This window comes from Penicillium paradoxum, assembly GCF_028828445.1.
Source record: "Penicillium paradoxum strain IBT 22861 chromosome Unknown utg000005l_segment0_segment0, whole genome shotgun sequence".
Classification (NCBI taxonomy): Eukaryota; Fungi; Ascomycota; class Eurotiomycetes; order Eurotiales; family Aspergillaceae; genus Penicillium; species Penicillium paradoxum.
This window is the reverse complement of record NW_026643183.1, coordinates 1,017,744-1,034,139: the sequence shown is the minus strand read 5'-3', so window position 1 is coordinate 1,034,139 and position 16,396 is coordinate 1,017,744. Positions and strand designations below refer to the sequence as shown.

The following is a 16,396-nucleotide window of genomic DNA, read 5'->3' as shown; positions in this document are numbered from 1 at the left end:
CCGACCAAGGCCGTTGACAGCCCGGCTCCAATCACCAGCTCTAACGGCTCTCGGACTCCAGCGGCGCCATAGAAGCGATGTCACGTTCCGCTTTTTTAGGCCGCTTGGCTGCAGGGGCGAAAACAAATAAGAGACGGGGTTCGCCGCATGTTCCTGGTTAGGGGTCAAAACTGAATTTACTACTCCATACCGAGTAGGATGCCTAGCTGAAGTTGGTTTTTGGCTTTGATCTACAACCTGTTAACTCTTCCATCTGCAATATGTTCCGATTTAGCTCCTCCTTGATCGTGGGGCTGCTAGCTGCCTCGCTTCCCTGCTCTAGTGAGTGAAAGACCGGGTTTGGGGAAGAGTTTGGCATTGGCGTGATGTCTGTCCTAACGCTGCTAATAGGGGCATTGGAGGTCGATTGCGATGGTTCATTCAGAATCACCTCTGAAGATATGGCAGAAGCCCTCCGTCACGTCTGTCCCGAAGTCGGAGGCTCCCTTGTTATCGGTCCATTCACGGACAATAATACGATACATCATCTCAATTTGGACGGGATAGTGTCGATCGGAGAGTCTTTAATGGAAGATCGATATGCGCGGGAAGGTTATCCCCCATATACCGTGTCAAGCTCAACCTTGAACAAAGCAGGGGGAGTCTCGTTTGGAACTTGGGGCCTGGATGGCCTGATGTCTCTCAGTCTTCCCAATCTCACATATGTGGAAGACCGCTTCGCCATAGGTGAATATAACACAAAACTCACCTATCTAGACATCACAAATTTGGAATCCGTATCCACCTTGTCGCTCACGCTGCCTAATGTCACCACTTTTCGTCACAAAGAACTACGCAATGTGAAAACCATGTATCTTACATCGATGAATGTCGACACGCTGGATAGTTTGTCTGGGAGGCCACTCAATTTAACCTCTGCCACTTTCATGGGCGATTTTCCAAACATCGACTTTATTCCTATTGGGTTCAAAGCCGTCGATGATCTCCGGGTCTTCACTAATTTATCCGTGACTTTGGGTGGCCCTTCAACGACTGATATGAAAATCGGAAGTTTTACTCTCGGAGGCAATACAGACATCAAGTATAGTGATGATTTACAGTCACTCGAGGTTGATAGTCTGGAGTTGACTTTAGAAGCTTCCATCGAGCACCTGGATATCAGGTTTGATAATCTTCGCTCTCTAAAGGTGTCTGAATACGTCTCGTCTAGCGCTCTCAAAGATATCACCCTGCCCCCTAAAGCCGTCAACTGGACAGGGGGCTTTGACCTTAACATCGGTGCTGCCACGGCTTTGAATCTGACCTCAATGTACCGTGATAATGAGCAAGGCAAGCGCGTTCAGACCTGGTACTGGCCAACAAATATCTCCTCGATCTACATTGGCCCAGCTAATGTAGGAAACCCATTCTTGTAAGTGTTGCCCTCTCGCTTGTAGTGGATATGATCGCTCACCTGTAGACAAAGCGATACTTTTGTCGCTCAACAAAAGGCCCCATTGGACAGTACACCTCCTCCATCGGTGTTAAAGACATTCACGGTCGTTCCAACAGCAAATACCACGAACTTTACTTGCGTGCCCTTCCTCGAGCTCATGGATATGGGTCGTTTGCCCAACAATCGGGCGTGGGATTTTTGTCAGAACTCCACAGACGTCAACGGTGCTATTTCTCTTCATATGCCAAGCCTACCCATTTTTGTCGGAGCAGTGTTTGGGGCAACCATGTGGATGCTGTGAAGAGGCACTTCAATCGATGATAGCCCCGAAGATTCCCCCAAGACCAGTGTTTTATTTTATCTTCTTTCATGTATATAATTTCTCACTTTGAAGTCCTGGCTTCACATTGCGATCATACCCAGGTAGTCTAATGCCTCCAACAACTAACAAATACGTCTTAAAACCATCGCTCAATCGTATGTGTACTCTCCTTATGCCTCGATATCAGCCTATTTCTTGCTAGGAAAAGCATTCCGTACACTACAATCCAACCCAGTGCAACCAATTTCTCTATCTCCTCACCTTCCTAGGCCCTAAAACAAATTGGCCAATCTTAGCCAATCTCCGGTAAAAACCTTTGTAACCCCGGTTTTTCGGAGTCACATTTTGAAAAGCTGCAGCTAGCCCACTTCAGACTTAGTGTCAGCAAGACTGTTCTGGGCGCCCCATACTAGTCGAAAAAGTATTCCTTTCACCTTGATCAATAGGATCTGTTTGCGCAACTATCCACGATCTCTAATCACTATGTAACGACACCCTAGCTTGGCCCCTAAGCTTTTTCGCGGTATTCTCCCGCCACCGATGGCTGACCCTGGACTGTTTTGCATTTTAACTACATACTCCGTAGAGCTCCCCCCTTATCTTTGTAGCTCCAAAACCGATTTAGTTTCCTTGTCCTACTCTCTTCACTTCACTTGAGAGAAAAAAAACTCATTTTCGATTCATATCACCCTCGCAACCATGCCTAGCATCACGGTGACCGACGGATATACTGTATACCTTCAATAACTGGGGGCCGATAACCACCACCTTCACCGCGCCAGCCAGCCGTGCCACTGCCACAGGGAAATACAGGATTGGACATAACCAAACATATGCTTTCTTTGATTATGGGGTGCAATGCTCCACAGACGGCGTTGGTGACTGTATCCCGATAGGCACTACTTCCCGATCCACTACCCTGGGTCCCAACCCTATGACAACATACGATCAAGCATACTACTCCCCAGGATTGCACTTTCCATCTGGATGGGAAATCGTAGGAATTGTCTCCCGCGATGGCGACAAATCCTTAGCCTTTTCGGGTACTCTCAGTACCACACGTTCCACCCGGACGAATTCGTGGGCTACCGACATCGCCACCTGGGCCAACCCGGTTACGCTGTTAGCAGAGCTTCTGGATCAAAGCGAGGCTCTAGTGATGTGCTGCCCGAGGTTTGTGTGGCAGGAAATCTCGTCCCTTGAATAAGACCGATATTCGCCATGTCTTTGAAACCGAAACTACATTTGTCCATTCTGGTGCAACTTTATTTTTATGTAACCTCCTTTTCCCTGCGCTTTGATCGCACTGACCTCGGTTTATCACTAGTAAGATGCGTACTGATTTACTATGTCGGTTGATGGAAATTAGTAGCTGCATCGAGATACATGGCTAGCACCAGCCGCTGGAGAGACCGAATCAGTGATAAAGCTACTACATATAGCTTGAGTCATGCTGCATAAAGTAATTTACCCAATGAGGTCGATTGCATAAATATAGGGGATTGTTAATGAGACAGCCCTCCTTGGCTAATGGGACAGCCCCTACCTGAATTTGGCCTGATTCCTGCCTGGTTTCTGCCTGATTCCTGCCTGATATCATATGACCTTAGCAGAATTATTTTCCGCTAGCTAGGTTTCTAGATATGAATATAAATTCCGATGAGATTTACTATTTGTATACCCCTAATATCCACTTTTTTACTATCTACACACCTATTTAAACCCACATTTCTTATATAATATCGACTCCCTTATAATACTATGATTTTACTATCGTAAAATGATAAGTAGAACTTAGTAGGAAGAAACGTAGGTTAAAAGGCGTAATTAAGAATCGAAATTGCTCTTTATAAAGTCTACTTTTTACAAGTGGTACTTAATTTTGTTAAGGATTTACATAATAAGTTAAGGTACTATTAGTGATATTATGATTAACCAGCGAAAGCGGTGATCATGAGAAAAAGGCGGTTAGGGATTACTACTAGGATATCCATGATTGAGGCAGAAATCAGGCAGGAATCAGGCCAAATTCAGGTAGGGGCTGTCCCATTAGCCAAGAGGGCTGTCTCATTAACAATCCCCTAAATATAAACTAGGAGCCGCAGGACTATCCACTCAGGTTGATGATCAGCGCAGCTTCGGCATGTACCTTAGCTCGGAGATATTAAGCTTAAAAACTAGCATTTTAGTTGCATTTGAACTATTATTTCTATCAAAATATGCTTAATGTAATATTGGGGATGATCGCAAAGTAAAAAATCCGGCATTAACATCCACTTGGCTGTTGATATCCATTTGATTGGCCTTCTCTTGTTCCTAAAGACCTAGTGCACTTCCATTATCATGTCGAATATGCAAGTTTACCAAGCATTTGTTAATGAAGTACTATGTGGATAACCTTTTTAGAGCCAGTTCCAATATGATACCCATCGTGGTTGTCGATCTTCCAAGGTTCAACCGGACTCCCGAGGTCAGATTCTATGTTTCATGTCAGCTAGTCCAAATGCAATAGACTGGAAAAAGAGTTCATTAAACACCCGTCGGTCTCGCATGCTCCGATAGCTCTATAGATTCGTCTCGCACGCTTAAATGTACAGTCTTCATAATTTGCAACCCTCGAACACCCTCAGATGCTTCGATGATCGGGTCTTCTTCTCGCTCCCAGCCCTCTACTCCTCGCTCAATCCTCAGATTACGAGAGAGCCTGTGAGACGATATATTCCTAGACGCAGCAGCTCTCGACCGGGAGTCAGACTTCGGCGGTGCGCGATACGCAAATTTTATCCCCGTATCATCCTCCCAGACTGTAACCAAGGACTTGAGAAAGGCCGTCAAGAGGCAGACGGCACTTAGCCCTATATATATCTCCGTTGAGACCGTGGCGTAGGACCCACGCAGAGTTGGATCTTCCGAGGAGATTTGGGATAGGATGAAGTATAGACGAACTGCCGCGATGGGGACGAGTCTATCCAATCATAAATGTGTTAATAAAAGGATTTCCCAAATGGTTTGGTGAAGAGACGTACAGTATCCGACTCTCGAGACAACAAAACACGACAATCTTTTTCTCGGTCGAGATCTTGACTTTATGGATTGCAAGTGCCGCATACACGAAAAGTACAATCTCGGTGGAAATATCGAGGGCTGTAATGGCTTCCCAGCGGGGACCCTATATTCTGGTCAGTGCTTGGGCTTATTTGCGGAAGGGGCGATCATACCAATGCACTGCATTCAGCAGCACTGATTTCGGACCAGGGATTAGATGAACACCTAATCCCCAACAGTAAGACGGATAATACTGTCCACGCGACCATCACCAGAAGCATGACATAGGAAATCCGATGATGAATCTGGGAGAACAGGCCCTCATAGAATATGCAGGCTGTGATTTTTGAAAGACCGAGCACAATAATGGAGAAGATATCGCCAGTATACACTATCTTCGTAATGTTAGATAATGTCGAAGATCCAAACTCCAGAATGACTTACCTTCAACATGTGCTCTTTGCTCGTGGTATCCATATCCTCGATCGGAGTTCCCCACCCATAGTGAACCTGGCAAAACACGATCACAATCTGGAAAATCGCTGCAAGCTATTAATCTATTAGCTCACAGACAAGACGCTCGAACATTGTCAGCTTCCAATGAGGGTAGATAATACCGTACCACGAAAGTATAAAAAATGTAATTATCTCGCTGCAGGCTATTCCTATGGTATGGATTGAGAGTGCGCGCTGCAAGCGATAACAAAACCAGACACAAGTTAACCGCGGTGATGACCACAACCAGTCCACTATGGTTATACTCGTTATCCGTCGTAAGAGGAGGGCTCACGCCCGAAGGCAATGTCGTCAAAGTGGCCGACATAGCAAGCTAAGATCGGTTTACAAACCGTCAAAAAAAAGAATTGGGATCGGAAAATGTTCACATTTACAATATGAGAGAGAGAGAATTCAGAGAACATTTTTAATTATTGAATCAGGAGAGAAACAGTAATTTGTGAAATAGAAAGTACTTGGGGCCGAATGGCAAAAACGACACATGCGGCCATCAACCCTTGTTCGGAAATGCAGGGTCATCAAGTTGGCTCCTAATGGGCTACGGAGTACTCCGTACGAAGTGCTCCGTACAGTACCTAGTACCGAACATGACCAGGGTGTTGAAGACAAAAGTGCTCCGCACGGAGTCCCGAATATGCCGTGCTCCGTAGAGTGGACATAGGGCGTACGGAGTCAACTAGAGAAGGGACTGCAGAAGGACTGCAGAATTGCAGGGATTATAATCCATTGTCGAGTCAAATCAAAGCTAAGGGAAGCGAGATGTACTAACTAGGTTCAGGCCGTGGATTAGGATTTAATTTCCTCATATTAAATTACGCGTCGCCCCAATCCTCAGAGCTCCAGCTTCTGATTTTGGGTTGGAGAGTTCCCCGAGTTTTCCGACCTGTGCCATTCCTGTCGATGAACTATGTAAAATGAAGGTAGAATGCATAAGTTATAACGAAGTGTAGACGCACGGTTCCCAGGAGAAAAACCAAGACGGAAGAAGATTTCTGTACCCGTGGGACCCTCCCGCTCCCGTGGCAATCCGTCCAATCAGAGGCCCGCCAATGGCGCACGAGCGAAGCCAATAAGACAATTTGGCCCCCATGTGGAGAGCCTCCAGGCTTATATCGACAAGACTTTTGATTGTCTTCTAAGACAGCGAACATTGTTATATTATGGCCATACTCCGTATATTATCCCCACTTAGTAAATGCACGCAGGAATTGGTGCATGCAGCCCTGGTCTAGTGCTGAAAAATCAGACTTTCTCGGTAACGAATGTCGCTCTAGGCTCCGATAACAAATTCACATTATGTTATGATTTTAAGGCGAAACACACCAACTGAACGTTCATTAGCCGGCATGCAAGCTTTTGGTAAGGCGTGGTACACTGCAAGGAAGTTTCCGCCCCTCGGTCGATGTTGTAGAATTTAGTACTTTATCCCCATGGCCCCTCCATCCTTGTGAATCCAATTCTTTTTCTGTCACTCGTCTGCTTGAATCGGTATTCATTGAATTATGGGACCTTCAGCCAAAGCGACCGCGTTGGAGACGCTGGATATGGGTTCAGATCCTAGCTCAGGGTCCTTCCAAGAAGGCGGAACAGCACGAGACGAGGATGAAATGCATCGCATGGGAAAGATTCAAGAGTTCAAGGTTTGTTCACTCACTTTTCGCCGGAATGACATCTATCGCTAATGCTACGCGACTTCAACTAGAGAAACATGCGACCTCTTGCAGCATTGAGCTTTGCATCCGTCCTGCAAGCCACTTGGGAATATCTCATCATGTGAGTTAATTAAAATATGCTTTCTTCAAGCGAAAGACGTTCAGAATATTCACGCTAACTGCTTTCAGCTCTGACTACCAGGGATTGGAGAATGGAGGTCTGTCAGGCATGTTCTGGTCATACATATGGACATTTATCGGATTCGGATTCATCATTGCGTCGTTGTCGGAAATGGCTTCGATGGCACCTACGGATGGAGGTCAATATCATTGGGTATCGGAGTTTGCGTCGCCTCGACACCAGAAGTTTCTGAGCTACGTCACTGGCTGGATGTCCACACTGGCATGGCAAGCTGGAACAGCTTCTGGGTCCTTCCTCACCGGCACTATTATCCAGGGATTGATCACTATTCGCAACCCGGATTACGATCCCCAAGGCTGGCAGGGCACTCTCCTTGTGTTCTCAATGGTTCTTGTATCATACGTTTTCAATGTGTATGCGTCAGATCTGATGCCAGTCTTGAGTAACATCCTGATGATTCTTCACATCCTTTGCTGGGCAGTGATCTTGATCGTCCTGTGGGCCATGTCTCCTCACCGATCCGCCGAAGATGTCTTTGTCGCAGATTGGCAAAACCTTGGAGGATTGCCTACAATGGGAGTGAGTGTGATGGTGGGACAAATCTCAGCTATCTACGGTTGTCTGAGTAAGTTGTCACAGTTGTTCATATAGAGAGAAGTGCGTGGAAAAGAGACTAACTAGCCCTTAGGTTCCGATGCGTGTGCCCATATGTCGGAAGAAATCAAGGACGCCGGCTCAAACGTACCACGGGCTATGGCCTGGGGATATTTCATTAATGGAATTATGGCTGCTATCTTGCTCATTGCCTACCTCTTTGCCACCCCATCCGTACAGGATTCTCTTGATGACCCAACCGGATTCCCATTCCTCTACGTGTTCAAGCAGGCTACCAACATGGCAGGAGTCAATGGGTTGACAGCTGTCATCTTGATTCCTGTTATTTTCAGTAACATTATGTTCAATGCCTCCACCTCTCGCCAAACTTGGGCTTTTGCTCGTGATAAGGGTCTTCCATGCTCCAAATGGATCTCCAAAATGGACCCCAAGCGCAAAATCCCCGTTAATGCTATTGCCCTCAGTTGCGTGATTAGTTGTCTGCTTTCTCTGATCAACATCGGCTCTGATACTGCCTTTAACGCTATCATCTCTCTCAACACCGCTGCCTTGATGTACACCTATGTGGTCTCGATCACCTGTATGATCTGGCGAAAGATCTGGCATCCCAATACCCTCCCCGTTGGTCGGTGGGCTCTGAACGGAAAATGGGGATTGACTGTGAACATCATTGGCCTGTGCTACTCCATTTTCGCAATGTTCTGGTCATTCTGGCCAGGTGAGCTGCCCGTCACTCCTGAAAATTTCAACTGGAGTGTCGTGATCTTTGGTGCAGTTTTCATCATCAGTCTCATCATGTATTTCATCAAGGGACGGAAAGAGTATTCTGGTCCAGCTGTGGATGTCAAACGTGAGGACTAGATTGGTGTATAGCTGGCGCTTATTATGACCTGGCCCTTTTTTCCTTTTCTTCGTGTACCTAGTTACTTTTATCCATGTCCAAGGCGCAGTTTTCAAAAGCCGTGAGATCACTCCATTCGGTGTTCGTGAGGCATACCTTAGATATATTTAAGCAAATTATAATACACCCTTCTACTTGAACATCCTCCACGTACTTTTTTCTCCCGAGAAGATAACTTTCGTGCCTTAACACACTCACTTAAAAACACTGTGGGTTGAGCTTGTCTTGAATCTAGCCGCGGCATTAAAACGCTGCCTTTCGCCTGATGAGATAGCTAGTTTAGGGGCGCGCAGAGGGAAGGAAAGCCATTTCCATCTTCATCCTGGTTCATTCTCGAATTGCATCTCCCAGACCAAAGTTGCGAACTCGATGAGCTCTTGAGTCGGCAAAAGTACGTCACCCTCTCTGGGCTCCTTTACTTCCCGCCGGAATAGGAATTCAAAGGGAATAAGGAGGTGTGGTGCAGGTTGGTTGGGATCAAAGAGAATATTGCTTTCGGATTTAGATATAGTCGAGTGGGCATGTTGGATGGCTCGGGAGCTCTGGAAACTCCACTCCCAGGAATCTATGTTGATCTGGGGCTTGGTGGGGTGGATTTTGACGGTGATAGCCATGTTTGCTTGCCCTTTTCCTGGATCTACCCAGTAGTGAGCATCCCGACGAAGTTTTGCAGAATTTTGCGACGATCCAACTTCCAAAACAATCGAAGGCCTCTTTGGAGCTCTGGGTGGAGGCCTTCGTGGACTCCATCCCCCGTCTGCCTCCTTGGTTGTGCCATCTGCACCGGTCAATGTTGTAGATCCCCAACAATAAATTGCTCTATCTAGGGCCATTGGTTGAAGAGCCGATTTGAGCATATTTTCAAAAGCCCGTGTCGCTTGCTCGTGGGCTGGTCTAGGCATCTTCACAACAAGGAGGTTTGTTTCCGGACTGTAAGATATCTTGCTGCGAAAAGGAAGATCTGCTAACGGGTTGAGGAAGTCGTGTGCAAAAGTTGAAGGTTCAATGATGAAGATAGTGTGGTCGCTTTGCGTGCATTCCGTCTGTGGTAGCATAGTAAGATGCCCTTGCCGTCCTTCGCAACTTCTATCAGTGGCCTGTGCTCGTGTATTTCCTGCAGCACGGAAAGGACCATTGAGGCGATAACGCTCAAGTGACATGACCTGGCAAAAGTCATTCATATCCTTGTAGCGATATACATTAACCGAAGGAGGCAGCCCTTCGATATCCTGCGCGCCATGTTGGGTGGCGCTGTCATCAAGCTCGACCATCGTTGTTTTTGGGAAAAAGAGAGGTGTATGTATAGAGGAAGCGATGCAAAGAAAAGAGGGGATTTATTATAGCACTGTGAGGGGGACACCAAACTTCCCAGGTTGTCTAATGTAAGATGAGCTTAGATGTATAGAGAGCCGCGAATCATCTTCCTTTAGGGACTTTTTCTAGAGGTTCATGTTCATGTAGGTAGAGACTTCGGAAGATTACCTCATTATGACTGTGCCTGGGCATCAGGCTCACCCTAAAAGCTCTTCTAATATGAGCGGAAGCATTGTATTAATTCGGCAGTTGATAATTGTGGGCTGTACTATTGAAGGTATAATCTTTATAGATAGTAGACTGATATAGGGACCCTGTCAGGACCCCAGCATGTTCGTGCAACCAACAATCTTATATTGAGGAGTCCGGTCCCTTTACCTATTGTGTCGTGATTGCTAACGACCCACGTTCGCTGTGAATGTTCAAAATGTTATTAGATTGAGGCTGAATCCGACGTCTCCCCCAACAGATCAGCCCCATACCCCCGCTTCTTCCGGTGCTAAGCTATACCACTTGGACAACCTCCGACGGCAAATGCACCGGCGCTGTAAACCACTGCGAGTATCGATGATCAACACTGTATCGTAAATTGGTTGTTTGCAAATGGGAAACCCCTAGGTTCGGCAGGATTTGGGTGGTAAAGGACGCGGGAACGCGATTTGGGACGGATTATTCGTACCATCCTTGCCTATGGTTGCAGCATTATATACAGGCGGCTATTGTGAGACTGCGATCACGGGCTTAGACCACCAAGGGCGCCTGGCGAAACAGTTTCAGACCATCAACTAACTGGTTACCAATCTCCTGGGTCGGTTCTCTATTGGGGTTTCGGAAACACGAATTATATAGCCGTCAACCTGGGAAGTCAACCTAGGAAGCGCTTCGCTCAATATGATACTTTAACTGGCAATCAAATTTCGAGGGCGCTACACAGCCCCGGGCTTGTTCGTGGGGTCTGAGTATATATTCGACCTCTATACTCTCTCGACCTTCTCCTTTCTCGCTACAAACAGAGAGATATACCAGCCTGCCTTAGAGGAAGCCCTCTTGTTAAAGCCCTCTCTCTTCATTCATGAAAATAAAAAGATACTCCTACGATAATTACTCTTCCAAGTTTTCTTATCTTCGCTTTTCGTATTCCTGAACCAGTCTTCGAAATCGCGATAATATGGCTCTCACTATTCCTCTTTCAGTAGCCATCTATGATAACCCTGGCATTATGCACTGGAGCCTCTACCTTGAAGCCGACAATGATGACGACAAGACGATCATTCACGTCCTCGTTGCCCGTCAGAAGTATTTCCCTGATATAAGGACACCGTCGGACGCACGCATTTCGAGTTCCCTTATCGAGCTTCTGTGCCTTTGTCAAGTTGATGCGAGCAAAATCGAGATCATCAAAAACATCGCACGCGCTACCCCTATCCGCAATGAGTTGGCAGATTGGAGCTGCCAGGATTATGTCCTCGATATCTTGAAAAGGCTCGAGCGTGCATTGATCATTGATGCAACGGACGGTGAGTACATCATGAACAGCGAGGCGATCGCTGCCAAACGGGAGTCGTGGGCGTGAAGTTTGGGTGCGAACAAATATTGTTACGAGATCTCGGAGAGTAGAGGGAACGGAAGGAGGTTTGCAAGGTTTCTCAGATGATTGTCGCATATTTTCATTAAGGTTCTGTATTGTGATCGATTGAGACAGGGGTCCCCCAGTTTTATCGCACTATGTCAGTCCTCCAGCTCCATAAAAGGTTGCCCCAAAGTCGGTCAACTAGCCAACGTACAGGGAACCGTAAGGCCGAGATGCAGTGTGGCGCATACAGATACCAATCGTCGTCAGACATGATGCTCTGTCCATTCGACAGTGTCGTGGACTCGTAGTACTCAGGATAGAAGCCGCCGTCCTCCCAGTCAATGATCCCGGTGACCACGAAAAAGTCAGGATTTCCTGGATCTTCCTGCACCATGATGTTGGATTTCTTCAAATCGCCATGCGTAAATACGGACCCTTGCAGGGTTTTGTTGTCCTCATCCAAGAAAGACCGAAGTAACTGTACGTAGGAAGGACTGGCGCGATGCTTTGCCGAGAACTGTAGCTCCTCAAAACCCCTGGCTGTAGTTATGCCTTTGTACGCGAGGGTTTCCATAATGCGGTAGTCTTTGACTCCTTCTCCGCGTACGCCCCCAAGTTCAGTTCCGTCCTCCTGACGTAGGTCCCTAAGACGAGAGAATATATCGTCCAGCTGTTTCTGTATGGATAATTTCCCTTCGTGGGATAAGCGTGACCATACCTTGTTCAAGGCGGTCCCCGGAACATATGACATGAACATGGCACCAATACTACCAAGCATGATAAGACCATGGGGCTTAGGGATTGGTAGGTCGGGGACATTTTCACCGAGATACTGGAGATTGTGGTATTCAGTAAGATCCCGACTGCTGGGAAAGGTCTTGATGACAAGGTCGTCACTGCACCTGACGACAGCACCACGTCTAATACTAAGTTCGAAAATTATGTCGGAGTTCAAGACTAGGTCTTTCAAAGCGGCCGTCATGGATGATTCCTCGGAGAAATCATCCGTCGTACGGTGCTGATTGAGAAGCGCTGACGCCTGGGGAGATAGTGGGTAGATGATGCTAGAGGTGTTGACAGGTTCAATTATTTTGCGAAGCCAGTCGAGGGGCTGTTTTAGTTGCCGCGCTGGCGAGGAATTTTCTAGGGATGTGGCCTTTTCTTCTTTCTTGGGCTTGGCCCATCTGTATTGGCGATCGTAGTCCGTAGGGAAAATATCGCGCAAGTTGATTTCGGGCCGGGAAAGTGCCCGATCCTGAAGACGATCAATGGTTTCGAAGTTTAGCCGAGCCGCCTCAGATAGACCGGCGTATTGACCAGCACGATGTGCAGCGACATATCTCTTCCCGACAACGGATAGAAGGTCTGTTGCGGGGTCCTTCTCCAGCGCCTGGCGGAAGGCCTCCATCAGGTCACGATTCCATGTTTCAGCATCGGGTCTATCCATGGGAAGGGACTTTTGCTTCTCTATCGCCGCTGCCATTATCGGAGATGAGATACTGGTCTGATGAATGAAGGGTGACCAATATAAAAAAGTTGAGGACTTGACGAACACAGGCGGTGTGAAAGTCACGGGCCACGAAGGTATTCTTCTTTCTTTCTTTCAACTCTATCCATGTCTTTCACTTTATTTATGCCAGTGGACTCTACAATAACAATAACAAAAAAAACATACAACAGTGAGGATTCGCTGGTGGTCACCCACCCAACTACTAACTCACCGGCGTGTGGCTTGAGTACGGCTGAGCGGACGGGAAGCCCTATTTTCCACACCCTATGGTCGTATGTATTTTTCGTTTTGTTTGCAAAGATCATATTGTAAGGGTATAGAAGAGGTTATAGGGTGAAAATTATCCGGAAACCGTATCACAGCCCGAGCCATCTACTAGGGCTACGATTGGCCACCTAATACAGCTAAATTGACTGACTACGCCGTAGGTTTTACACATACTTCCTTTCATAACATATTCGACACGGCCAAAAAACAAAAAAATACAACAGTCAGGAATCGCAGCTATCCGAAATGAGTTCACTAGCAGGTTCCCCGCCCTTATTGCCCTTCCAAGGCCTGAAACTCGTCGATAATATTATAATTCCAGATCTTCCGCTTGACAAAGCAGTGATGGAGTATGCCGACTGGCAGATATCACGGGTGGACACGCAGATATATAAAGATAACATCAAGAAGGGCATGTGATATCGCCCTGACAAATGGCCTGGATCTCAAGCAAATACACAAGGACCAAGACCCGAACTTCTTTATCAACCAGGGCGTGATAATTAGTGTAGCTCGTCGTTTTGTTGAAGAACGGCTACGAGTCTATAAGGTGAATTATAGATCCTAGAAAAGGTCCTCATGGTGCGCATGTATATTTTTGTTAGTGATATTTAAATTAAGCATAGTTTAACCTTCAATTGTTTCCTTTCATCTAGCTTAAATGCACTAATACCACTTGGTATTCTTACAGAGACCCTGTCTTTGGTCTGCTCGCTAGATAATCAAGTAGTTAGTTTCATCCACATGACAAGCCAGAGCTGGACAAACCAAAAGTTCCCCGAACTCTGCAACAAGCGTATCTTCTTCTTCACTCAACCGCTGTTCATCTGGCCCCTCAATCGAAAACGTAGTTGCGACATCGAAATCGACCCATATCATCCGCCTTTGAACGTCTGGAACAACGAGTATATTTCTGGGGTATATATCTCGGTGGTGAACGTGAGCAGCGTGTATCTGCTTCATGCCCTCTATTGCTCTGTGATAACACGGCTCAGAATAGTTTTCGCAATTCAAACTTTCGGCATTCGGAAGATACTCGAGTAGTATCGCTTTAGGGTGATATTTATCGTGCGCAAAGTGTTGAAAAGCTGGATAGAACGCGGTAGGGTCGATTCGATCAATGTGGCCGTAGAAGTATGGGACGAATCCCCTCTCGCAGACACCGTGTTCCCGAAGATTCATATAGGCGTTTAGTTCGCAGCGGAATCGATTTAGGTCTCGACCATTCTCGGCAAATCCTAGATCCCCGTTGTTGTGAAACTGAATCGTTAGTAACAAGCAAAGAGCAAGTAGCTGAGACGACTTACAAGTTTCATAGCATATTTCCGCTCTTCGAGTTCTATCTCAAACACTGAAGACGCATCGGAACGATCTATTTCTCTAACAATCCGTATGTCGGCAGGTACAACGTCCAGCGAGCCTTGATTGCTGGGGCGCATTGTTGTTTTAAGAATCTACCGAGGTGTGGTCGACTTCGGCCAGCTCCCTGACTGATTACGAACAAATTCACGTGAGTGAACCAGAACGAGCGGGATAGCGGAAGAACTATCTAACCGAAATTTACCCCGCATCTTCCGGACGGGATCTCAACCATGGATTCTGAATGACATACATCGACCAAAACGTGAATGTGTTCTTACAGGCCAATTCTAAAAACCATTGGAGGATTGGCGGGTTCCTGGAGAGTTTAGCTACTTTTGCCGCTAGGCAAGGCCTACGATCGCCGTTCGGCCGAAGCGATCATGGACATCCAACCAGAGCGCCGTGTGTTGTATGTGACTCCGCTAGCGTTCTATTAAGGGGTAGACGGCGCCGGCGCGTGTCCGAAGAATCGAGAGAGGAGGGGTCAAAAACATTACGCACAAAACTCAAGAGGATTAGCTTTATTATTTTAATGTCTCTCATATATTAATGCACATTTCCTCTTTTCCCACTTTATTCCTTCGACTCGAATATTATATAAAGCACATACGTTGAAATGGTACTCCAAACTCTGCTGAATTACCTTTCCGTTGGCCTTCCACCAATTCCCGTAGGTGGTACTGCACCATCTCGCAATACGACAAATCCTCGCTATGGTGCAGCGGATATCACCCAGGTGGTTTCTTGGCCTGAATTCAACTACTCCGCAATCATCCAGCAATATGGTGTTCCGTTGCGATCGAAACAGATTCAGCCCGATCCCATCGCATCCCCACCTGCGGCAATAAGAGACGAGTCTCAGTTTCAGCTACGCTTTGCTGAACTTATTTTACCTCGTATAAGGCGGTCACTTCGGGCTGCTTTCGAGCAACTTGCATCCGAACTTACGACGCGACGACTCTCGCCAGTCACGTTCGATGGAGGAAGTGCGGCGTATATAATTGATTTGTTTCGACCCGATACTGCTTTCATAGCAGTCGGCGCTACTTCGAGTTCCAACCGAGCTCCAGGGGACTTGAAGGTATCCTGGAAATGGCAGTCTTCATGGCGGTATTCCCAGACTTTTGCAGAACAGCGTGAATACAAGCAAGTCTTGGCTCAGGTTAATTTCTACATGCGCCAGCATAATGCCCGGTACGGCTATATTCTGACGAATACAGAGCTTGTTGCTGTCAAGCGTTTAGAGGGAGGTGGTCGCCTGGCGGTCTCCACCCCTGTGCCCTGGAGAGGTGGAGGTGTAGGAGAATTATCGGTACTCCTAGCTTTATGGTACCTCGGAATGCTTGCTGCAGAAGATGCGACTTGGTTTCTAAATGCATAGCAGATCTCTACAGGATGTTTGCTTAGCCTTCGAAGTGATTTACTCCATATATATGATTATCTCTATGAATACTAGCGCTTACCTCTACCAAATTCCGAACTCCTTTGCGCATGTTCTCTAAGAAGATACCCACCACCCTTCGACTAGAATAGGAAATACAGCGCAGACAACGCGGTTTCAAAGTTATAGCAGTCTGTACTATCCACTGGAACAGGCACTAGTGGAAAGCTTTGTTAAGGCTACGATCGAAGAAGAAACAGACGCTGGTTTTTCTACGTGGGGCGAATCACTGAGGTCTTAGGTATCTCTAATGTTACGACCCTCTACTAGAGAGTGCCTCACAGGCTGAATCCCGCCTAGT

The 16,396-nt window shown here is 46.8% G+C and overlaps 8 protein-coding genes across 8 annotated transcripts; 4 read left to right on the top strand and 4 right to left on the bottom strand.

Annotated features, from left to right (window-relative positions):
* Positions 1-260: 260 nt before the first annotated feature.
* N7457_005409 (uncharacterized protein) lies at positions 261-1,736 on the top strand (the record flags this gene model as incomplete). Its single annotated transcript, XM_057176454.1, has 3 exons — positions 261-321; positions 391-1,411; positions 1,460-1,736. The coding sequence occupies 3 exons, from the start codon at positions 261-263 to the stop codon at positions 1,734-1,736; spliced, it is 1,359 nt and encodes a 452-aa protein (XP_057030756.1).
* A 2,550-nt stretch (positions 1,737-4,286) lies between these two features.
* On the bottom strand, positions 4,287-5,625 carry N7457_005408 (uncharacterized protein; the record flags this gene model as incomplete). Its single annotated transcript, XM_057176453.1, has 5 exons — positions 4,287-4,722; positions 4,784-4,926; positions 4,976-5,197; positions 5,247-5,351; positions 5,425-5,625. 5 exons carry the CDS (start codon positions 5,623-5,625, stop codon positions 4,287-4,289), a joined length of 1,107 nt encoding a protein of 368 aa, XP_057030755.1.
* A 1,195-nt stretch (positions 5,626-6,820) lies between these two features.
* On the top strand, positions 6,821-8,588 carry N7457_005407 (Amino acid/polyamine transporter I; the record flags this gene model as incomplete). Its single annotated transcript, XM_057176452.1, has 4 exons — positions 6,821-6,958; positions 7,021-7,091; positions 7,160-7,737; positions 7,801-8,588. The coding sequence occupies 4 exons, from the start codon at positions 6,821-6,823 to the stop codon at positions 8,586-8,588; spliced, it is 1,575 nt and encodes a 524-aa protein (XP_057030754.1).
* Positions 8,589-8,945: 357 nt separating this feature from the next.
* Positions 8,946-9,899, bottom strand: N7457_005406 (uncharacterized protein; the record flags this gene model as incomplete). The annotated part of the gene is made up of 1 exon (XM_057176451.1): positions 8,946-9,899. One exon carries the CDS (start codon positions 9,897-9,899, stop codon positions 8,946-8,948), a length of 954 nt encoding a protein of 317 aa, XP_057030753.1.
* A 1,211-nt stretch (positions 9,900-11,110) lies between these two features.
* Positions 11,111-11,515, top strand: N7457_005405 (uncharacterized protein; the record flags this gene model as incomplete). The annotated part of the gene is made up of 1 exon (XM_057176450.1): positions 11,111-11,515. The coding sequence occupies one exon, from the start codon at positions 11,111-11,113 to the stop codon at positions 11,513-11,515; it is 405 nt and encodes a 134-aa protein (XP_057030752.1).
* Positions 11,516-11,657: 142 nt separating this feature from the next.
* On the bottom strand, positions 11,658-12,998 carry N7457_005404 (aminoglycoside phosphotransferase family protein; the record flags this gene model as incomplete). The annotated part of the gene is made up of 1 exon (XM_057176449.1): positions 11,658-12,998. The coding sequence occupies one exon, from the start codon at positions 12,996-12,998 to the stop codon at positions 11,658-11,660; it is 1,341 nt and encodes a 446-aa protein (XP_057030751.1).
* Positions 12,999-14,006: 1,008 nt separating this feature from the next.
* N7457_005403 (uncharacterized protein) lies at positions 14,007-14,731 on the bottom strand (the record flags this gene model as incomplete). The annotated part of the gene is made up of 2 exons (XM_057176448.1): positions 14,007-14,552; positions 14,600-14,731. The coding sequence occupies 2 exons, from the start codon at positions 14,729-14,731 to the stop codon at positions 14,007-14,009; spliced, it is 678 nt and encodes a 225-aa protein (XP_057030750.1).
* A 539-nt stretch (positions 14,732-15,270) lies between these two features.
* Positions 15,271-16,035, top strand: N7457_005402 (uncharacterized protein; the record flags this gene model as incomplete). The annotated part of the gene is made up of 1 exon (XM_057176447.1): positions 15,271-16,035. The coding sequence occupies one exon, from the start codon at positions 15,271-15,273 to the stop codon at positions 16,033-16,035; it is 765 nt and encodes a 254-aa protein (XP_057030749.1).
* Positions 16,036-16,396: the final 361 nt, after the last annotated feature.